Genomic DNA, 22,409 nt, shown 5'->3' with positions numbered 1-22,409 from the left:
CCTAATGAAACAAAAAAGGATAACTACACAGTACTATGAAGGGTTGTACTGCAATGAATTGAACAATTTGGAAGACATGGACAAATTCTTGGAAAATCAATCATTCCCTAAACTATCCTCAATGGACATAAAAAGTCTCAACAGACCCATAGCAATAGAAGAAATAAACAAGGTTATCAAGGGATTACCAACAAAAAAATCTCCTGGACCAGATGACTTCACTGGAGAATTCTACAAAGCATTTGGGGAAGAGCTAACACCAATACTACACAAACTCTTCCAGATTATAGAAAAAGACAGCAAAGTACCAAACTCCCTCTATGAAGCTAGTATACCAAAACCAGGCAAGGATCCCACAAGAATTGAGAACTACAGACTGGTATCCCTAATGAGCATCGATGCAAACATCCTTAACAAAGTACTAGCCAACAGTATACAAAAGTATATAAAACAAATAATTCACTATGACCAAGTGGGATGGTTCAACATTTGAAAGACCACTATTATTATTCATCACACTGACATGAAAAAGTATAAGAACCTCATGATAATATCGATAGATGCAGAAAAAAACATTCGACAACATCTAACACCAATTCCTGTTTGTGACACTTGAGAAGATAGGAATGGAAGATAGGAATTCCTCAAGACAATACAAGCTTTATATGAAAAACCAACACTCAACGTGGTAGTCAATTGAGAAAAGACTAACACAATCCAACTGAAAAAGGGGACCAGACAAGGATGCCCCTTGTCCCCATTCTTATTTAATATCGTTCTGCAGGTTTTGGTTAATAGCATAAGGCAAAGAAGAGACATCAAAGGTATTCTTCTGGGGAAGGAAGAGGTGAAACTCATTATTTTCAGATGATATGATTTTATATGCAGAAATTCCCAAGAGGTCCACAAGGGGAGTACTGGAAGCAATAGAGGAGTTTGGCAGAGTGACAGGATACAAGATCAACAAACACAAGTTCACCGGATTGTTATACACATTGGATAAGGCCACAGAAGAAGAGATCCAAAAAGTGGTACCCTTCACAATAGCCAGATACAAATGGAAATATCTAGTGATATACCTGACTAAAAGAACAAAAGATCTATATGGGGAAAACTACAGAACACTATTACAAGAAACCAAGAGTGACCTCAACAAATGGAAGAATATCCCTTGTTTGTGGATTGGAAGACTCAATATAGTCAAAAATGTCAGTTCTGCCAAAGGCACTATATAAGTTTAATGCCATCCCGATACAATTACCCTCATCTTTCTTCAAAGAAATGGAAAAACTGATTACTAACTTCATATGAAGAGGGAAGAAGCCGAGAATTAGCAGAAAACTCATCAAGAAGAAGGACACAGTGGGAGGGCTTGCTTTACCTGACTTTAGCACATTCTATACAGCCACAGTTGTCAAAACCACATGGTGTTGGTACAATGACACATACTCAGATCAATGGAAAAGAACTGAAAACCCAGAAATAAAATCAACAGCATACAGACAACTTATCTTGGATAAGGGCCCCAAAAATATCAAATCGGAAGCAGATGCCCTCTTTAACAAGTGGTGCCAGAAAAAATGGATATTTACTTGCAGAAAGATGAAGCAAGACCCTTATCTCACTCCATGCACAAGAATAAGCTCAAGGTGGATCTCAGACCTTGAAGTTAAACCCCAAACTATTAGGGCCATCAATGAGGGATTTGGGACCAACTTGAGAATTTGGCACAGGGAATACATAGGCTATTAGAAATGGGGAAGGACACAAACACAGAGGATGCACAAATTGACAAATGGGATACACTGAAGATAAAACACCTGTGTACATCGAAAGAATTCACCAAGAGCGTAATAAGAGAGTCCACGGACTGGGAAAACATCTTAAACAATGACACATCAGACAAAGGCCTTATTACTAAAATCTATAATACTGTGCTAGCTTCCCCCTCCAAAAAAAAATCAAACACTAATTACCCACTTCAGAGGTGGGCAAAGGACTTGAACAGAATTTTCACAGGGACAGAAATCTGAATGGCCAACAAACATGTGAGAAAATGTTCCCGATCTTTAGCCATAAGGGAAATGCAAATTAAAACAACAATGAGGTACCATCTAACACCCTCAAAGGTAGCCCAATTAAAAAAAATCAGAAAGCAACAAGTGTTGGAGGGACTGTGGAGCGACAGAAACTCTCATCCACTGCTGGTGGACCTGTAAGGATGTACAGCCCCTATGGAAATAGATTTGGCCATATCTAAATAGATGGAAATCAAGCTACCATATGACCCAGCAATCCCCCTACTGGGCATATACCCAGAAGAGACAAGAAACAAACCAAGGCCAGACACAATGTTCATTGTGGCACCGTTCACAATTGCAAAGAGTTGGAAACAACCCAAATTTCCATTAACTGATGATTGGATTAAAAAACTGTGAATACAAAGGAATACTATGCATTGCTAAAAAGCAGTGATGGGCGTATGAAGCACAACACTGCATGGGAAGTACTGGAGGAAATAATGCTAAGCCAACTAAGTCAAGCACAAAAGGACAAGTACCACATGAGTCTGCTGAGGTAAGCTTTAAAAAAAATTTTTTTAAGGGACATAGGGAAAAAGCTACTGTATACAAACATTCCTGGGGTGAGGACCAGGTAATATGGCAGAGACCAGACCAAATACAGGGATGCACATGACAGACACCTAAAAAATAACTGGGCAAAAGGAAAAAAGAGTAATAAAAAGAAATGGGTAGCGGGGGCACAGGGCACTAACCCACCCAATGGGAGGGTATTGTTTAAATCTCCACAGGGAAAGAGGAACCACACTTCAACCCAGTGCTCCAAGATTTGATTGTCACATGTCGGCGTTGGAGTAGGGAACCAGTGGAGAAGTCTGGGGATCCAGCCCCAATCTCAACTACTAAGTGAACACCTAACCCTCTCACCAGAACAATTTATTTCAAAGGTCGGCATTGAATCTGCAGCTTTCGGAGTCGGACATATTTAATCAGAGCACAGGGGAGCAGATGAAGTGGGAGGAGGAGAGAGTGGAGCACATCTGGCCTCACATCTGGCGTGAGGACGATGTTCCCAATTAGAACAGCCAGTCCACAGAAAGGACCACATGGCCAGTCCCACTATGACACATGATGCCCCTCAGTGACCCATAGCCCTACAGGGGACATCACCGGAGACACAGTGTGGGAATTGCACCTGATCTGATCCCACCACACCTAGGCAAAATACTAAGGTGGTGCAACAGAGCAGCAAGGGAATGGAACAATGAGGTCCCCAGGGAATGCTGAAGGTGGACTTTGGGGCCAGGACATGGTGTCCCAGCAGACTGGACTGGAAAACAGTCCTAAAGGCTAACAGACGATCCTTGGACTAACTACAAGCTTTTCTTTCTTATACTTTGTTGTTGTTTTTTGTCATTGTTGTGTTGTTATTTTGTTGTATATTGTTGCTTGGTTTTGCTCTGTCTTGTTTTTGTGCATGTTATTATCTTCTCAGGTCTGTCTAAATAAGATAGGCTGGTCGAACAATCTCGAGGAGAAAAAAATGGGACCGACAGTTCCGGGGGGACATGGGAGAGGGGAAGGTGGGGGGGAAGGTAGTAGTGTTAACAAAGCCAGGGACAAGGGAACAACAAGTGAGCCAAATCATTGTGTGGGAGGCCTGGTAGGGTATGATCAAGGGTAATGTAACCAAGAGGAATTGCTGAAGCCCTGGTGGGGACTGAGCATGATGGTGGGACAGGAGGAAAATCAAAGGAAATAGAGGAATGAGCTGGGAGGCAAAGGGCATTTATAGAGGCCTAGATAAAAACATGTACATATGCATATATATTTATATATGAGGATGCAGAAATAGATCTATGTGCATATATTTATAGGTTTAGTATTAAGGTGGAGGAAGGACCTTGGTCCCCAACTCAAGTACTCCCTCAATGCAGGAATACTTTCTTCTATTACATTGGCATTCTATGATGCTCACCTTACCAACACAACCGCTGAAGAAAAAGCGGGTGAATAAGCAAATGTGGTGAAGAAAGCTAATGGTGCCTGACTATCAAAAGATATAGCGTCTGGGGTCGTAAAGGCTTGAAGGTAAATAAGCAGCCATCTAGTGCAGAAGCAACAAAGTCCACATGGAAGAAGCACACCAGCCTGTGTGATCACAAGGTGCGAAGGGGTCAGTTATCAGGCATCAAAGAACAAAAAAATCATACCATTGTGCGCTCACCTCCATGATATGATCACTGAAAACAAGTAGGTGCATAAGCAAATGTGGCAAAGAAAGCTGATGGTGCTCGGCTATCAAAAGAAATAGCGTCTGGGTTCTTAAAGGCTTAAAGGTAAACAAGCGGCCTTCTAGCTCAGAATCAACAAAGCCCACATGGAAGAAGTACACCAGCGTGTTCGATCACGAGGTGTCGAAGGGATCAGGTATCAGGCATCATCAGAACAAAAAATCTTACCATAGTGACTAAGGGCGGGGGGGGGGAGTGTGGAGTGGAGGCCCAAAGCCCATTTGTAGGCTACTGGAGATCCCCTTACAGAAGGGTTTCGGGGAGGAGACTCAGGGTGTGATGTAGCAATGATGAAAAATACAACTTTCCTCTAGTTCCTAAATGCTTCCTCCTCACCCCACTATCATGATCCCAATTCTACCTTGCAAGTCTGGCTAGACCAGAAGATGTACTGTGGTACAGATAGGAACCAGAAACACAGGGGATCCAGGGTGGATGATCCATTCAGGACCAGTGGTGTGAGTGGTGATACTGGGAGTGTAGAGGGAGAGAGTGGGTTGGAAAGTTGGAACTGATTACAGGGATCTACATGTGACCTCCTCCCTGGGTGACGGACAACAGAAAAGTGGTGAAGGGAGACATCGGATAGGGAAATTCATGACAAAATAATAATTTATAAATTATCAAGGGTTCATGAGCGAGTGTGGAGGGAGGGGAAAGAATGAGGACCTGATGCCAGGGCCTTAAGTGGAGAGCAAATGTTATGAGAATGATGAGGACAATGAATTTACATATGTGCTTTACACAATTGATGTGTGTATTGATTGTGATAAGAGTTGTATGAGTCCCTAATAAGACGATTTGAAAAAAAAGAATGTGTCAACTTGTTTTTAAGGGCCTGTGGCATTTTGTGGGCTTGAGGCATTTTGTGACCCCATCAGTAATATTTCAATGTACATTCTGAAGGAAGAGCAGAGACTCCTTTCAGGAGGAACACTAAATACGTTTTTGGTAAGTGATAGTGAGACAGAGCATTTGGTAGCTGTTAACTGCACAAGGAACCGCATACATATTGAGGTGATGAAATTATTTCTAGAAATCTTAACTAGAACTATGATCAATGTATTGTGACTCGTCAATGGCACCACTAGCAGCCTGGTCTGAAACAAGGACACATAAGGTTTTCCATGTAAAGGATATGGCTATGACTCCTTGAAACCACAATTCCTGAGGACATTTGTATCTGATCCAGTGGGTCTCATAGTACTTAGGCCTGTAGCTCTCAGTTTCCTAACATGTTTGAAGTAGCTTTACTCTCTAGGTACCAGGGAAAGTCTATGTGGCCTTGTCCAATTGGCACTTATCAATAGTGGATAATTAGGGTCAAACTTTTCAGATACAACAGTGCGTACTCAGAAGTCTTGACCTTAAAGACCCTGGTTTTATTTTGTTGGGTCTCAACTTGGCCCCAAATTGTTATCCACTTATCTCTTGAATCTGTGCCTTAGCTCTGTAAATGAGAAGTGTGACATTTCATCTACTGGAATCTCCCCATATTAAACCTGTGAAATATTTTAGTCCTTTCTCCTGAAGAACAAATCACCTATCCTCTCCCCACCCCCGCAAACCTTCCCTCTATTTTATTCAATAAAACATACTATTGACAGCATTCACTGCGTCAATCCATCTTTTCCAGGGTCTTTGTTTATGGCCCTCTCCTTAACCAAGCGTAAGATCCCTCTCCAAGGACAGGTCTGCTCTGAAGCATGACCAAAGGAAGAGTGTGACCGCAGTCCCCCACTACCACAAATTATGCAGTCGCGTTTCCCACATTTGGGAAAATCGCAGGGGTCAGCACATCCGGAGTGCAATGGATAAGCCTCGCCCTGGGAAAATCACCTTCGTGATCATGATCTCTCCCCTGCCAGCCAAGACCCACCTGAGATCTGCAATGGTGTCCCTTGCTCCACAACCTCTTCTAAATCAAGCCTGAATCTCTGAGAGTTTCCTGTTAATGTATTTGCATTTGATGTCAGTGATTTTTAAAATAATTTTCACCTTCTGTTGGATAACCTTTCTTTGGAATGAGTGCAAACATGGCTCTTTTCCAGTCAGTTGGATGAGTCACTGTCTTCCAAACTTCTTGGCATAGATGCGTGCTTCAGCAGCTTGTGGAAACACTCCACATGGTACTGCACTGATGTACTGCTGCGACCCTCACTGGGGCTTCACTTTCCTGTCGGTTTGTCATCCTGTGGCGCCTTGTGTGTTGTTGTGATGCTGGAAGCTATGCCACTGGTATTTCAAGTACCAGCAAAGTAAACAAGGGAACAGGTTTCAACAGAGCTTCCAGACTGCAAACAAGGAGTAAGTTTTCCCTTTCATATAAATTAGCCAAGGGAAACATATGGATAGCTATGAAACCGTGTGCGATACTGAAATCTGCATGCATAGAACAAGAGCATTGTCAAAGATAGTGCCGAGAGACGAGCCCCTCAGGCTGGAAGACACTCAAAACACGACTGAGGAAGAAGTGCCTTCTCAAAGCACTGTGGACCATAATGCTGTCGATCGATAAAGCCTGAGGGAGGAAAGCCTTCAGAATCCTCATTTGCTGATGGGGCAGGATTCAAAATGAGAAGAAACCACTGAAAATATCATTTAGTCATTGAAACTTGGAGTGTACAGAGTATGGACCTAAGACAATTAGAAGTCATCAAAAACGAAATAGTGTACATAAAGGCAGATACCTAGGCATTAATGAACTACAATAGTCTGTATTGGCCATTTTGAATCAGAAAATCATACAGTTTAATTATGCCAGGAATTACAAAGTCAAGAGGAATGGCATTGCATTAATTATTAAAAATGGTATTTCAAATTTTATCTTGAAGAACAATGCTGTCTGTGATAGGATAATGTCTATCCAGATATAAGAAACTCCAATCAATACAACTTCCATTAAAATTTATGCATCAATTACTAAATTTACTGATGCAGAAAATGAAGAATTCTGCCAATGTGTGCAGTCTGAAATCACACATGCAATCAAGATACTTTGATAATTGTTGACAATTGGAAAGAAAAAGGAAGAGTAATTGGAAAATATGATCTTGGTGATAGAAATGTAGCTGGAAATCACACGACAGAACTTTGCAAGATCAACAACTTCTTCATTGCAAATACCTTTTGCCAACAACACAAAAGGCGACTATAACATGACCTTCTCCAGATGGAATGCACAGACTGACTCCATCTGTGAGAAGAGACAATGGACATGCTCACTATCAGCAGCTAAAACCAGGCCCATGTTGACTGTGGGACAGGCCTTATAAGTAAATTCAGGTTGAAACGGAATCAAATGAAAACAAGTCCAGGAGAGCCAAAGTACAACCTTTGAGTCTATCCCACTTGAACCTCAAAAACATCTGAAGACCAGACTTGATGCATTGAACACTAATTACAGGAAATCTGATGACTGGGATAATATCTAGAATATCATGTATTGAGAGGCAAGCAATAAAGTAAGGGGTTATTATAAAAGACAATAAAGAAAAAGAAAAAAAATACTATTGACATATTATGTTCTAGCCTCCTAACTACAGTACATGATCATCTGTGGATTTATTTTTATGGTTTTATTCATTCGAAACAATTTAATAGTGTTATAGGCATGTAATCCACATATCACACAGTTCAGTAGTTCAATCATAATAAGAGTTGTACACTCATTGCCCAATCAAATTATTTTTGAACGTTCACTCCTGCCTCCATGGTTAAAGCACTTTTAAAATGAGTTGTGTAATCATCATCAGTTCTAAAGAGTGCTCCCTCCCCATCCCACGTGCATCATTTGCTCCCTCAAACCTACTCTCCCTAACTCCCGCCCTAACCTCTCCATCCCCTATAAACCCTTGCAGTAGTTCTTATGTTTGTGCTCCTATTCCTTCTGTTCTTAGCAACCTGGAAAACAAACAGAAGCAGTATAAAGAGAAAAAATTCAATTGCAAGGATAATATAATATTACAGAGATAAAAATACAAATAGTTGGAAAGAAAGAAAAGACCGGCGTGAATTGGTATGATTTCTGTAAGAACTCCCAATAAAATGCTTTCAGGGGGAAATTGTCACACATCTGAGTGTGAGTTTGAGCCCCTGTTCTAACAACCAATTTTTCAAAAAGACATAAGAAAGTGTCCATTTGGGATGGTATCTGTATTTGAAATGAATTCACCTCTTTGTGATGTTTGGCTTAGGATCTGTAAGTAATAGTGACTTTATTAGATAGAAACCAGGCTACTGCCAACAACATGTTGGGTCAAATTGGGGCCAACCTGTTGCTCAAAGTTTACATTTGGAAATCCACAAGGGTTGCAGCGACCAGGAGCACAGGAAGGAGGATGGTGGGGGATGGAAGAAAGACAGGAGACCTGATACAAGAAGCTGAGGCAGGTGGAGCCTTTTCCCTGATGAGGAAGGAGGCTTCCCAGCAACTGCAGCACATTAATTTATACGGGCAAGGCATAAGGAATTTCATGGCTAGTCGAGGGGAGTCGCAAGCTGGGAAGAAGGAGCATAGCTGATTTGCAGGTCATCCTGCTTCAGCGATGTTAAAGGGAACAAGGGGGGAACTGTCAACTGTCCCTTAGGTGAAGGACACGACACTTGTTGCATCCGCTCCTTGAGCTGTCAGCACCCTTCCATGGGGCCCTGCCTCAGCTGAAGGAAGTGATGATCCTGCCCCACTAGTCCAAGAAGTAGACAGTTTTCCCCCCCAAGAGTTTGCCTCCAGCTTCTCGCAGCCTTCACCAGTTGCATCTCACACTGGACACCTGCAAACATAGGGACATTCCAGTCAGCAAAACCCTCACACACATCCACTGTCTCTCCACCATGCACATTCATGCTTGCTTTTTCTCTGTAAAATCACTTTTTAACATAGTAACAAGGAAAACCCGGATCAGCACTCAAAGGTGACTTGTGTTCAGTCCTGATAATTGAATTTGGACACCTGGGAATTCCAGAGTTGAGGCACTTCTCCCAGGGCTGGGTTGTTTTATCAGCAGAAGGAAGGGTTGACACCAGTAAGTGAAGTGCATGACTGCTGAGAAGGTCATCACAAGAGCAGATAAGAATGTGCTAAGTATCATAGGGAGTCTTAGGCGTGTTGTTTATGATGAGTGGGGCTGCTAATTACAAAGTCAGCAGTTTGAACCACCAGTGGTTCATTGGGAGGAAGATGAGGCTTTCCACTCCCACTGAGATTTGCAACTTAACACTCCTACAGGGGAAGTGCTACTCTGGCCCCTTGTGTCTTTGAGAGGAAATGACTCAATGGCAGTGATGCTTTTTGGATGTGCTTTTGGAAGGACACTGCATTCTGGGTAAAGTAAGGTATGTATAATTTTACTATACTAAATGGAGAGAACACATCACTTTATTGCATTTTTGAATAAATACACAAATGTGGGTAGAGGCACCATTACCATTTTAACTTTATAGGTGTAAAACTACAAATGGAAAAAAAAAAACTACAAATGGAATTCTTAAAATTTCAGCTGTGTATCCCGCAGAGACTCACCTCATGCTCTTTGTCCATGTTCTTTGAGCTCTTAGGGGGAAAAAACAAAGAATTTGAGGTAGGCTACTTCAATGCTATAGTGTGAAATTTGTAAGATTTTCCTATGAAACTATCAGAGGACAACTCTTCATACCTAAAAGAATAGGTGAGCACAATGTCCCAATGGGGAACAGTTCCTCAGTTCTTCTATCCACACATGTGCCCATCATTGCAGGTTTCCATTGTGTTCAGAGTTCATAATGTGTTCCATGTTCTGTTTCCTTAGTTTAAAAAAAGTCTTTGAAGATTAACAATTTGATAACAAAATTTACTCATCATAAGCTTCTGAGTTAACTTTTATGTCTTTAATTTAACTGACCCCACAGATAGATTATACAGCCCCCGTTAGCCATAATTATTAGTATTTTTACCCACACTTGTGCCTCTGGTCTTGGGTCACAAGCCAGTTTTGTGATAAGACAGACTTTAACCTACTTTGTCGTTTATGCTTCTTGCTTCTGCTGTCATATGGTTATTTCTCATTAAATAAAAATTTTAAATCACACTCTTATACTTACTTAAAAATGACTTTATTGTTCATGCTTAGATCTTTGGATATTTTTAGTTGTATGCCTGTGTGTGGCGGGTGGGGGACATGATCTGATACACGGATTCATTCTTCTGCACGTGGAAATCTAATTCTTTTTTTAGGGGGGGGTTTAAATTTTTATTTCAAAAGCTTGGATAGCTTCAATATCCAGGTCGTGGCAAAATCAGGACACGTGTAAAATACCTTACAATACATTAGATTCCCAAAAAGGTACCAAAAAGTACAGTAAAATTAACACTTCCGTTAACAGGAAATGTATGACACAAATAATATAAAATTAAAAGGTGAAAAAAGGTGACACTGGTTTCCTAAGATACAAGTTTACTCTTTACCCACCAGGGCCTGCAGGCCCAGGATACAGAGCAGCAGCAGGGCGCACACCCACCCCTCGGGTTTGGGGGAACCTGGTGTTAAATTAGGCCCACGATGCTGCTCGGCCTCTGATACACCACACGCTGCTAACACAACTAGCTCTGGAAATAGTAAACAGGAGAGTGATTTCCAGGGGGAAAATTTTAAATAAGATGCACATGGGACAGGCCATAGAAAGTTTGCCAAGTTAAATTTGGTACATAATTGTGTTCACTGATATCCAAACAGAGTGGCGCGGTCAGCTGTCGTGCCTGCCACGGCCTCAGTATGGCTTGTAGTTATTCTGGTGGCCACCGCGTCGCTGGCTCTTCCCGTAATTTGTACTACCCTGACTGTAGTCGTAGCCGTAGCCGTAATAGCCATAGGGCGAGTAGTCGTAGCCGCCATAGCCGGGCCCGTAGCCCTGCTGGTAGCCGTAGCCCTGGTTCCAGTAGTTGCCGTAGCCCTGATTCCAACTCTGACTCTGACCTCCACTTCCACCACCACCACCACTGCCTCGGTTCCCTCGGTTGTGGTTTCCACGGCCCCCAGGGCCGTACTGCTGCTGCTGGTAGACCTCTTTGGGCTGGGCCACCTGGATTTCACACTTGCTTCCACTGACAGTGTGAAACTTTTTCTCCAGAACCTTCTTCACAGGTTCCTCTTCTTTATAGGTGATAAAAACAAAGCCTCGTCTTTTGTTAGACTTTGGATCCATGGGAAGCTCAATGGCCTCAATCTCTCCAAATTCGCCAAAGTACTCCCTAATCTTCTCCTCAGTGGCCTCAGGATTCAGACCCCCAACGAAGATTTTCTTCACCGGATCCTTTTTCATGGCCATGGCCTTTTTAGGGTCAATAACCCGACCATCCAGCCGGTGCTCCTTCTGGTCTAGTACCTTCTCCACGCTGGTTGCATCTTTGAAGAGGATGAACCCAAATCCTCTTGACCGTCCAGTGTTAGGATCCATTTTTATTGAACAGTCAACGACCTCTCCAAATTTGGTAAAATAGTCTTTCAGATCCTTTTTGCTGGTATCCCAGCTCAAGCCACCAACAAACATTTTTCCCGCGTCCTCCTCGTTCTTGCTGGCGTTGATCTGGTCTCCCTCGGCGCCATTCTGATTGCCGGCCGGGGTGGCGGCGGTCGCCGTGGTGGCTACAGTCGCGGTCGCCGTCGTGGTCGTGGTCGCGGTGCCGGACCCGGCCGGCGACTCGCCCTCTGGGGCGGCCTCGTGCCCGTTTTCCGTGGCGCCGGTCGTCTCCATTGGCTGCTCGTCACCCGTTTCCGACATAGCTCGGCCGGTGCGCTGCGGCTCAGCTTCCCTCCGGCCCGCGTAGTTCCGCCGCCTTGGAAATCTAATTCTTACAGAATCATTTATTTAATGGTTACTTCACTTAAGAGGATTTAATACTTTTTTTAATTAATTTTAACAATTTATTAGGGGCTCATACAATTCTTATCACAGTTCATACATATACATACATCAATTGTATAAAGCACATCTGTACAGTCTTTGCCCTAATCATTTTTTCTCCTCTTTTCTTTTTTTACATTTTATTAGGGATTAATACTCTTATATAAAATAAGTTTACCTCAGTTGTATAAGCATATAATTTTTACTTTAAAATTTACTCCATTGGTCTATGTGGAGTCCCTCTGTGAAGGATTACACTCTATTCTGCTCACCATATAACAGGTGATTCACACTCACCCAGAGATACCTGAGAGTAAGGTCTAGTGAATCATTTCCCAAAGATGCCTGGAAAGTAAGAGGAGGAGGGACTGCATTTGTCTAAATGGTGAGATTCTGTTTTGCAGGAAACTGTGGATGATAGTTGAGTCCCCAATTGTATTCATTTGTATATCACATTTATTATGTATTTATTGGACATAGTTTTCCTGATTAATAGCCATACAGGTAAACTGAATAAGGAGTGGTATGTATTCTGAATGTTAAACATTAAACAATTTAACACTTTGCGAATGTAAAAAACTATAATATATTCTTAATTTAGGTAATTACTTGACTAAACAGCATTAATCTAAACATTCTGCACCACACTTCATCAGAGATGTTGTTGGGTGCTTTGGTGTCAGCTTTGATCATCATGGTTCTATGTACATCAGAAAAAAAACATAAACTGCCACATCTTGGACTGTCCCCACTTATTCCTAGAGAACAATTTTGTAGCCACTCTCTGTATATCTAATTAAGCATTTTCCCCTATTTTGCTGACACTCTGTCAAGCAGGATGTCCTTCTCTAGGAACTGGATTCTCTGATCGCAGGTTCAAAATATGTGGGAAGTCCCACTATTCTCAATTCTAAAGAGCATTCTGAGATGTTAGTCTGCAATTTCTTCCTCTTGTGGCAAATTTGCTATTTTTAAAATTAAAGTTTCCTTCCATTGAATGTTTGCTTCATTATGCTCCAAAGAGTAATCTCAAAAATGACACCTCCAACCAGACGGGTCATTCCAGTTCCCCTGTTTCCTATGTTAGAGATCTCTCTCTGCCTGGAACACTTGTGTCTGCATAAACCGAGACAATGAGTAGCAAGCATCACTAATGACATGTCACAAGTTCAGCCCCAGGTGTCCCCACAGTAATTATCTCAGACATAGAAAATCAGCCAGTCACTACTCACATTGCAGAGGGAGCAAAGCAGTCAGACACCTGACCCTTCAACAAGTTTTGATGAACAGATAAATGATAATAACCATGATAATCTGTATGCCAAGAAGGAAAATTGATCATATGGGATGCCAATGAAGGGTCGGGGTCACTTTTAATATTTGGACTACAAACAGAGAATGCTAGTTTCTCCTATTAAGCCTGCAGTGAGGAGAAATTTAGAGAAAAACTGTCCGGGGGATGCTGAGAGCTAAGAGAGGAAGTGCTCATTCTAACACGTCTGTGCTCAGTGGGTCCTGTGTGCCCCCTGCTGTCCATGTCTCCCCTGCAGGGGAGGTTTGTGTCTGAGCTCACACTGACATCCCCTCACTGTGCTCCTTGCACAGTAATCCATGGCCGTGTCCTGAGTGTTTATGGAGTTCAACTGCAGGAAGAACTGATTCCTAGTGTGTCTCTGGCTTTGGAAGGATGGGTTATAACTTGTACTACTCCATAGCATATCGCTCACATCCACTGCAGTCCCTTTTTTGAGGTCTGGCAGATCCAGTTCCAGCAGGAAATTCTGGTGATGGAGAAAACTGAGACAGTGCAGGTGAGGGACTGCTTCTGGGAGGGCTTCACCAGTCTTGTTCTCGACTGCTGAGGCTGCACTCCTGTAAATAAAGATAATTGGTCTCTGTCAATCACTTGCAGTTACAACCATCCCTGTAGACCCAGGTCAGATATCTGAATCTCCCACCTTAGGGAACTGTCACTTGGCACAGGAGAACACAGAGCAAAAGCATCTTTAGACCACAGCTCTGCTTTGCCAAGAGACCTAGAGTTCTGCTGAGAACTGACAACTTTCAGTGCCCAAAAGCGAAATTTTAACTTAGTGCCTGAAAAATTATTTGCATGTGAGTTTTAAAAGTTTGGCGTTGAAAAAGTAAGACCAAAAAAATCTATCCAATTTGAACTGTGGTCCTGAAGAAGACAGTTGAAAGTACCTGGGATTGCTCAAAGGACAAACTAACTTGGAGTGAAGTGAAGGGGTATGGAAAGAAGAAGGCCTTCAAGGAACTGGACTGACAGTGTCTACAACAATGGGCTGAAGCATGGGAGCAATTTTAAAGAAAGCACAGGACCGTGCTGTGCTTTGTTCTGTTGTGTACAGTTCCCTATGGGGTTGTAACCAACTGGATGGCAGGTAACAACAACAAATGGGTGATGGTTGTGGTTGAGTCATTTGGATGACAGAAAGCATACTGGCTGGGAAGTAGGTTGACCATAATGCAGAGCCATGTGTAAGCAGAATGGTCACAAATGTGATACCGTGTCTGTAAACTTTATTGTTTAGGAAGTGACCCCGTGATTGCAGGAAGGTAGTGAGTCAAGTGGCAGTACAGTGGAGAGGTCTAACTAGAAGATCTTCCAGGTCAGTTAGTAACAGAGAATCTGATGGCAGGGATTCTGGCACCTGAGCTACCCAATGTAGATATCAGGAAAGGGCTGAGAAACCTGCTATCGACTGCCTGTGAGCTAGGTCACATAGCAGTAGAGAGGTTGCTAGTGCAGAGACCGAATGCAGAACTTCTGTACTGACCTGGAGTTAGACCAGTGAGCAGCAGAGAGACCCCACTGGTAGAGAACTGTCCAATGCTCTGATCAAGAATTGTATCAACAGGGAATATTTTTGTTCCAAGGTTTATCTGCTTCGAAAGCTCCCCTGGTTAGCCAACTACATACAATTTGTATCTTGTTACTTTCAAATTTTTATTTTTCTTTAAAAAAATACCTTTTTGGGGGGCTCTTACATCTCTTATCACAATCCATATGTTCCTCACATGTGTCAAGCACATTTGCACATATGCCACCATCATCATTTTCAAAGTATTCTTTTCCCACTCGAGCCCCTGATTTCAAATTAAGTTTCATCCCAATGTATAACCTGTTTTCAACCTCCAATTAACTACATACCTGTGAGTGTGGTGTGAGTCTGTGCAGCTAGTGGATGGATTTGTCAAACCCAGCTGAGCAGGGAGTGAAGCACAGAGAATTGATGGGTTTAGAAATGGTGAAGGAGTTGGAGAACGGTAGTGTATATCTGACCTCCAGCTTATAGTACTCACCTTTATGCTGATTGCAAATCTATTCCACTGTGAATTATTCAAATAATTAAACTACACCATAAACGCGTATCTCCCCACAGGTTATTAAACATTCCTTAAATTTTTATGAGTTTTTAATTCATAAATAAATTAGCAATAACATGATGGCACTACTTTGTGACGATTCAAAAAACAAACCTTAAAATTTACAATCCAGTTTTTTATTTATATTGATCACATTTCATGTGTTAGCTAGACATGTGTTACCACCCTACCAAATTGAACATCAGAGATAATGACCAAGACTTCCTGTTTTATAGCTATGACTGTATAATGAGAAATGTAAAGTATAGTGTGTACATATATGTACATATATATGTTGAAAAAATATATGAAAGTCAGTGAAAACATCATTTAAATGATCCCAAACAATAAAATTCCAAAACTAGTTGATATTTCACAGCAGAAAAAATATATATGTATTTGAAAGTGAGTGACTAACCTCATGAACCAGAGTGGAGTGATGGATTGCTTTTATATGGCCTTTCTGTCCACTGCTTTGTCCTTCCCAACCAAAGAATGGGTAAGGCCCTGCAAATAAGGTGTATGAAATTAGAACAAGTGGGACACACACACTCACTCACTCACTCACTCACTCACTCACTCACTCACTCACTCACTCACTCACTCACTCTTTCCTCTTGTACAGCAAGTATCTAAGCATGGCGCCCTCCACCAAGTCTGTGAAGGGCGGGGCCGGAAGTGCGTGTCGCCAGCATCTGGCGTGTATTTTGGCCTTTGGCGGCCGCCATAGTCACGCACAGCGTCCCCGTCGCGCCGGGAGCTGCGGCGGGAGTTTGAGGAGGATCCTGCGCACCGGCGGCGCGGCGAAGCCTTTGGGAAGTAGTGTAAGTTGTCGGGACGACGGTGAGTGAGGAGAACAAGTGCGTGTCTGCCTCTGAAACAGGGCGAGCGACGCGCGGACGTGCGGCGTCAGGACCCGGGCTCCTGAGGGCGAGGCGGGGCAGAGGAGCTGGGGGGGGGGGCAGCAGGCTGGAGCCATGCTTTCTGGGGTCCGACGGGGAGAGCGCCCACACACAATCACCCGGGGTGCCCTGCCCGTCAGGGCCAGAGGGCTTTGCGCCTCTCCCTGAATGACAGAATTCACTGGATGGACAACCGTTTATAATTGTATTAGAGCTTCTTCAGTTCTGAGCCCTCCAATTTGCAAAAAGTGGTGGCCTAAGTGGTTACAGATTGGGCTGCTAACTGCAAGGTCAGCAGTTCGGAATTACAAGTCACACCTGGACAGAAAAGCAGGGTTTCTACCCTTGTAAAGAGTTACACTTTCGGGAACCCACCTGGGGCAGTTCCAACTTCTCCTAAAGGGGCGCTGTAATCGGAATCCACTCGATAGCAGTGAGTGGGGTTTTAGGTTTGGGTTACTGACGACAGTGATACCTCAGTGTCCATTTGCTGCGTCCCCACTTTGATTAAGCCGCCATTAAATTCTCTCTGATCATTAACCAATGATACAGAGCATCTCCCCCTCCGGGAGAATGCATGAGAAAGTAGATTGCCTGCACTCTTTTGCAGCCAGCCCTCTCCATGGGCCTGCCTAGGTGTATGCTTGATGGAGGTCACCTTACTGAGGACAGAACAAGGAGCATTGTCATGAGTCTTGCCTTGATTGCTTGTGTATGAAGGTCCTGGACCAGTCTTGTAAGCTCTTCTATTGAATAAGGTGCACGTCCTAATTATGGTCCCTTTCCTGCTGCTGAAGTCCCACCTGTACCTGTGATGTATTGATCTGCCACCAGTCATGATCTGGGACATGCCTTTTGTTCTCTGCCCTGTTACCCAGGGCCCAGGCTGTGAATACTCAGTTGTTATTTTGACCTCGTGCTAATGGTCTCACTTATCCATACGGTGTGTGTTTGTCTTTTGTTTTCTCTTAAAGTTCAATAAATGTTCTCCTTAAGTTATATTTGGCATAGGGGTAACTTTTGTACCCTAACACACAATTTGGATCCTAAATGACTCAAGATACAGTTCTACTTTGGGACAGCATCTTGACAGCCATACCTGCAGCTAAAGTCAGGCCCTGCAGCCCTTTGGCTTCTGTCCTGAATGGGCAAGTGTTTCAAAGGTCTTTTAGTTCTGCAGATAAGTGCCCACTCTGTCCCTTAGCCTCATGGAACTCTGTGTAGGTTGGCAGATCTGGTTCCCCAGATAAATACTCAGATGTATACAACTTCATGTATTAACCTCCTGCCCAGAGGCACTCAGCTCTCTTGTTCTGTGGCCTGGGAATTGCACTGCTCTGTCTCAGTCTCTTGGTTCTGCTGCCACCATGTCTGTGTTGCTGCTTCTCCCCATCACTTCTTCTCTTGTGGCACAGCTCTCTGTCTTCTACATTGAAGAGTTTCAGTGCAAGAATCTGGGATCCAAAGGCCCCTACTCCTGGCTCGCTCTCTCTTTTTTTTTTTTTGGATGGTAGTGAGATCCCAATTTGTGTCTCAGAAATGTCTCAGTTAAACCTAACAGGATGTCCAGTGTGACTCAGCTCCAGGTTAGGTTGTCAGGCAGCTTATTTGCATAACTCCAAGTCTCAAGGGTACCAATCTATTGTTTGGCAATTTTCACAATTCTCTTAAACCAAAAAAACCAAACCCACTGCCATCAAGTTAACACTGACTCATAGCAAACCTATATGACAGGGTACAACTGCCCCATGTGGGTTTCCAAGAGTGTCACTCTTTAGTGGACTAGAAAGCCATGTCACTCGTGAAAGGAGAAAGCCCCATCTTTCTTTCTAGGAGAAATTGGTGGTTTCCAACTGCTGACCTTGCTGTTAGAAGCCCAACAGTAACCACTATGCCACCAGATCTCCTTTTCCTCATTCACATTGTCGAACGACACACCCACCTAAACATTTGGAAGGAGTTATGCGGCCATCGCTAGAAAGGCGTACAGGCAAACTAAGTGCATTGGGTTATTGTAAATAATGCTACATTAAAAATGTTATTTGTCTTGGAGTTCAAAAGTGCACTCACTATGGGGGATGTATACTTCTTACTTCATATATACATATTTAAATTTCAAACTAATAGGTGATATATGTGTTTAATATGGAGCTGTGGTTTTGACAAGTGGTAAGTGTTGGACTGCTAACCCATTAGCTGCCTGTCGTGGCTCTGTAGTCTTGGAAACACTGTAGAACCGTTCTCCTTTGTCCTATCGGGTGCTTATATGTGTAACTCTACTTGATGGTGATTTTTAAAGTGTTTCTAAAGTGATTGTACAATTTACAGTTCCTCCAGCAAAATAATCTTCAGTTTATAATAGTTCGTTATATAGCTCATTTCAAAATTTCCAGATGCTTTAATTAACATAATCATCATAAAGGTTCATTGATTTGTCATTCTCCTTGAGAGTCACACAGTAAGGAATTAATTCTCTGTGTGCTTTGAGGTAGTGGTCCAGATTTATTGTTTCTTCTTTTTGACATGTATATTTGATTATCCAATCCCTATTTATTGTAAAGTCATCTTTTACTCAGATCTGAAAATTATGAGTTTTCACTTTTATTGCTCATGGTATTAACATGTTTTCTGTCACTCAATAAGGAGACCGTTAACAGTATTGGGGACTGTGTTAAGAAGATGGACAGGAACCCTTACAGCATCTGGAACTAAATTTCTCGCATTGTAGCAGCTTGCAGATTTTCACCAACCAGCAGCTTAGAGGAAGAAGGAAGAAGTGCCTGGTTTGGGTATTATTATTTCTGGGATGTCCTCATGAGAGACTGAAATTTGTGAGCATCATTGGAGCTGATAGAGTTAAGACAAACATAGAGCATCCCAGTTGCTGGCCGTGTTATAAGGACCAAAGAAAATGACCAAGGCTCAGGTAATTCTGCTGCATTTTCTTCTTTTTTGTATTTCCTACTGGAAGTGCAGAAGCCTGTTAATACTGATTTGGTTCCTTGGAAAGTGGAAATTTGAAATAGCAGAAGTTAGAGATAAACTTTGACTCTGACTTCAACATTGAGATGGAGAAGATTAAGAATATGTTGATCACAGGAATAACACTAAACTACTGACATTGAACATAATACATCACTAAGGATTCTTTGGATGATATTAGCTTTCAACTAATAATTCATTATTCTATGGCCAACCCATGAGAATCATTCAAATTTAACACTATGCTCAGTTTTTAAGGAGAAATAAGATCACTTCTTTAGGAGAGTCCATTATTCCATGGGTTTTTTGTCTGAGTAAGTTTCCGTAATGTTTCTTTCTGAAGGTGGTGTTGAATAATCTCCCAAACTGCAGCATTCTCATTAATGCATCTGAAATGGGCCTTGTAGCAATACTAATTTAAAAATGGTTGACGGCTTCTCACTTCTTCTAATTATAGATGTAGGAGAGAGAACCAACCATCAGCATTAGCCCTGATTCATATGAGGCAGAACTTAAACATAAATCTACCCTCCAATGGTTTTCCAGTTCTGACAGCAGTTATTTTTACACAGTTCTCTCCTTCTCAGATCATTCATTTTTTTTCAGTGGCCACATAGAAATTATAGTCCAGAATCACAGGTACAAGTTTTATTAAGTAACAAAATATAACTTGCTAACAGAATCAATAGGCTACACATTGGGATTCATATTAAGGAAACATGTAGGCAGATTTGCTCTTCTTCAGAGCAGGCTTGTTCTCTCTGTCCCTCTCAGACATTGTGCCTTCTGAATAGAAGCTCATTTCTTGGTTCCATCTTTTTCAATTCATCTATATCAGCTCCTTAGTGATACTGTCCTCTTGATCTTGCCGGCCTGTTCCACGATCTTGGCTGGAAAGCTCTGTGTGGACCTGTCACTGTGTCTCCTTTGCCCTGGTCGTCATCTTCATTGGACAGCTCTTGATGCAAGAATCTTACAGTTCATTTTGCAGGACCAGCAGTAGACCTTCACTATGAGGTAGAGCTTCAGGATGTCCATGATCTGCCCTGCGGTATCTCACAAAAGTAAACAGCCATCAAGTCAATAACTCTTCAAGATGTGGAAGCTGGTGAGTCCCAAGTCCATAGGTCAGGTATCACTCTGGAGCAGTGGTTCTCAACCTTTCTAATGCCGCACCTTTTAATACAGTTCCTAACGTTGTGACCCCCAATCATAAAATTATTTTCGTTCCTAATTTGTAGTAATTTTGCTACTGTTAGGAATCACAATGTAAGCAGGATGTGTTTTCATTGTTACAAATTGACCATAATTAAAACATAGTGAGTAATCAGAAAACAATATGTAATTATATATTGTGAAATATTTCTTTCTAATGACAAAAAAATGAAATTTTGTTTTGAAGCATGTATAGCATGGGTAATAGTCTTCACGCCCGGTACTTGAATGTGGGCGTATCTGCATGTGGGTGGACTTCCTGCATACAGATAGAGGAGCGGTATCTTGGTTCCTAAGACCATTGGAAATATGTCTTTTCTGATGATCTTAGGCAAGCCCTGTGAAAGTGTCATTCGACCCCCAAAGGGGTTGAGACCCATAGATTGAGAACCGCTGGTCTGAAGGGTTCTCCTCATTGATGTGTTTGCAAAGGCTGATGAACCAGATCACCAGGACAGTAGTCCACAAGGTGAAGTTGTTGAATCTGGTCACATAATAGGTTGCAGGGGCTGAGGAACCCAATTGGGAAGGTCAGACAGCACGCTGTTGGCTCATGGAGTGGAGCAAGCTCTCAAGTAAGTTCACACAGGTGGCTCAGAGTTGTCATTCAAAGAAATGGCTCATGAATTTCTGGAAGCTGCAAATCCCTAATCCGTGGGTTCATTCTGGACTGTGTGGCTGCAGGGGCTAACAAAACCAAATCAACCGTTCAGATGACAGGCTAATTTCTCTCTGTCTCTTCTCAAACCATGCCTGCAGGCAGTTCTCTCTCTCCCTCTTGATATGATGGCTTCTTGGGTCAACCTAGCACCTTCCCTGCCTAGGCAAGGTTGGGAGGGCTCCAGAGGTCCACCCAACAGAACTACGAGGGCCCCTTGGAGAGCATGTGGTGAAAGATGGCAGGTTCAAGAGGACCTTGCAATTAAAGTAAAGGTAATTCTGTCCAAAGGTGGCTGAGGAGAATTTGTCCTAAGGTTGTCCAGAGGAGCTTGTCCTAAAGTGGCCATTAAGAGCTTAGAAAGTTGTTCTGCACTCAGGAAGGGAGATAATATCTGTGAACATTCTGATCTTGGTTCTGAGTTATAGCTTCTTGTTCCTGATCCTGAGTTGTACCTTGTTCATTAATAGACCGCTTTGATCTATTGAGTGTTGGGTGACCACAGCAACAGATTATCAAACCCAGAAGTGAGACAGAGTGGTGTGGAAGGACTGACTTGTTTTAGAGTTGACAAAAAATGTTGGAGAGTTGAGGTATGTTTGACCTCCCCGATCTGCACTGTTCCTGATACTTCTTGTCACTGAAGGTACCGAGCCTCTTATAATGGTGATGCCGGTAGAAACCCTAATTCCATTTTATAACAAATAGGTGTTTATCTACTTTGTGTGAGTGTAAAGCTGAGCTATTTCTAGAACATTCAGATAATGTTACTGGACCTCAAAATTCTAATTTTATGAGTGGGTGCATTATTTTCGGGCACTAGGGTCCCCAACACTCCAAAAGTGATCCTCAGGAGTGACATTGCAATTGTGGCAAATATTTAAAGACAGAGAGCAGACAGCCGGACACAGGGGCTCTCTTCCCATGTCAGGACTGAGAGAGTGAATATATTTTCCAATGGGGATATATAATGGAGCTTACACATCTTTCCATAAGGCGTTCATGTCATGCAGGTAGCATGTACATAGTTAATGGGTCATATCATAAGCGGGTAAAATTATAAACAAGC

General features: G+C 42.5%; 1 protein-coding gene, 1 non-coding gene and 1 pseudogene across 2 annotated transcripts in view; 1 reads left to right on the top strand and 2 right to left on the bottom strand.

Moving 5' to 3' along the window:
* Nucleotides 1–6,027: 6,027 nt before the first annotated feature.
* Nucleotides 6,028–6,191, bottom strand: LOC142428200 (U1 spliceosomal RNA). The gene has a single exon (XR_012780171.1). It is a non-coding gene; the product is annotated as a U1 spliceosomal RNA (small nuclear RNA).
* Nucleotides 6,192–10,538: 4,347 nt separating this feature from the next.
* Nucleotides 10,539–12,070, bottom strand: LOC142427784 (heterogeneous nuclear ribonucleoprotein A/B pseudogene; annotated as a pseudogene).
* Nucleotides 12,071–16,221: 4,151 nt separating this feature from the next.
* Nucleotides 16,222–22,409, top strand: part of LOC142427498 (uncharacterized) — a 113,996-nt gene continuing 107,808 nt past the window's right edge. Inside the window, exon 1 of the mRNA XM_075532740.1 lies at nucleotides 16,222–16,426. Coding sequence (XP_075388855.1) covers nucleotides 16,222–16,426 — 205 coding nt within the window. The remainder of the gene's footprint in view (nucleotides 16,427–22,409) is intronic.

Source organism: Tenrec ecaudatus, chromosome 15, assembly GCF_050624435.1.
Source record: "Tenrec ecaudatus isolate mTenEca1 chromosome 15, mTenEca1.hap1, whole genome shotgun sequence".
In the NCBI taxonomy this organism is placed as follows: domain Eukaryota; kingdom Metazoa; phylum Chordata; class Mammalia; order Afrosoricida; family Tenrecidae; genus Tenrec; species Tenrec ecaudatus.
The sequence above is the reverse complement of the archived record's forward strand: the minus strand, read 5'-3'. Positions and strand labels throughout refer to the sequence as shown.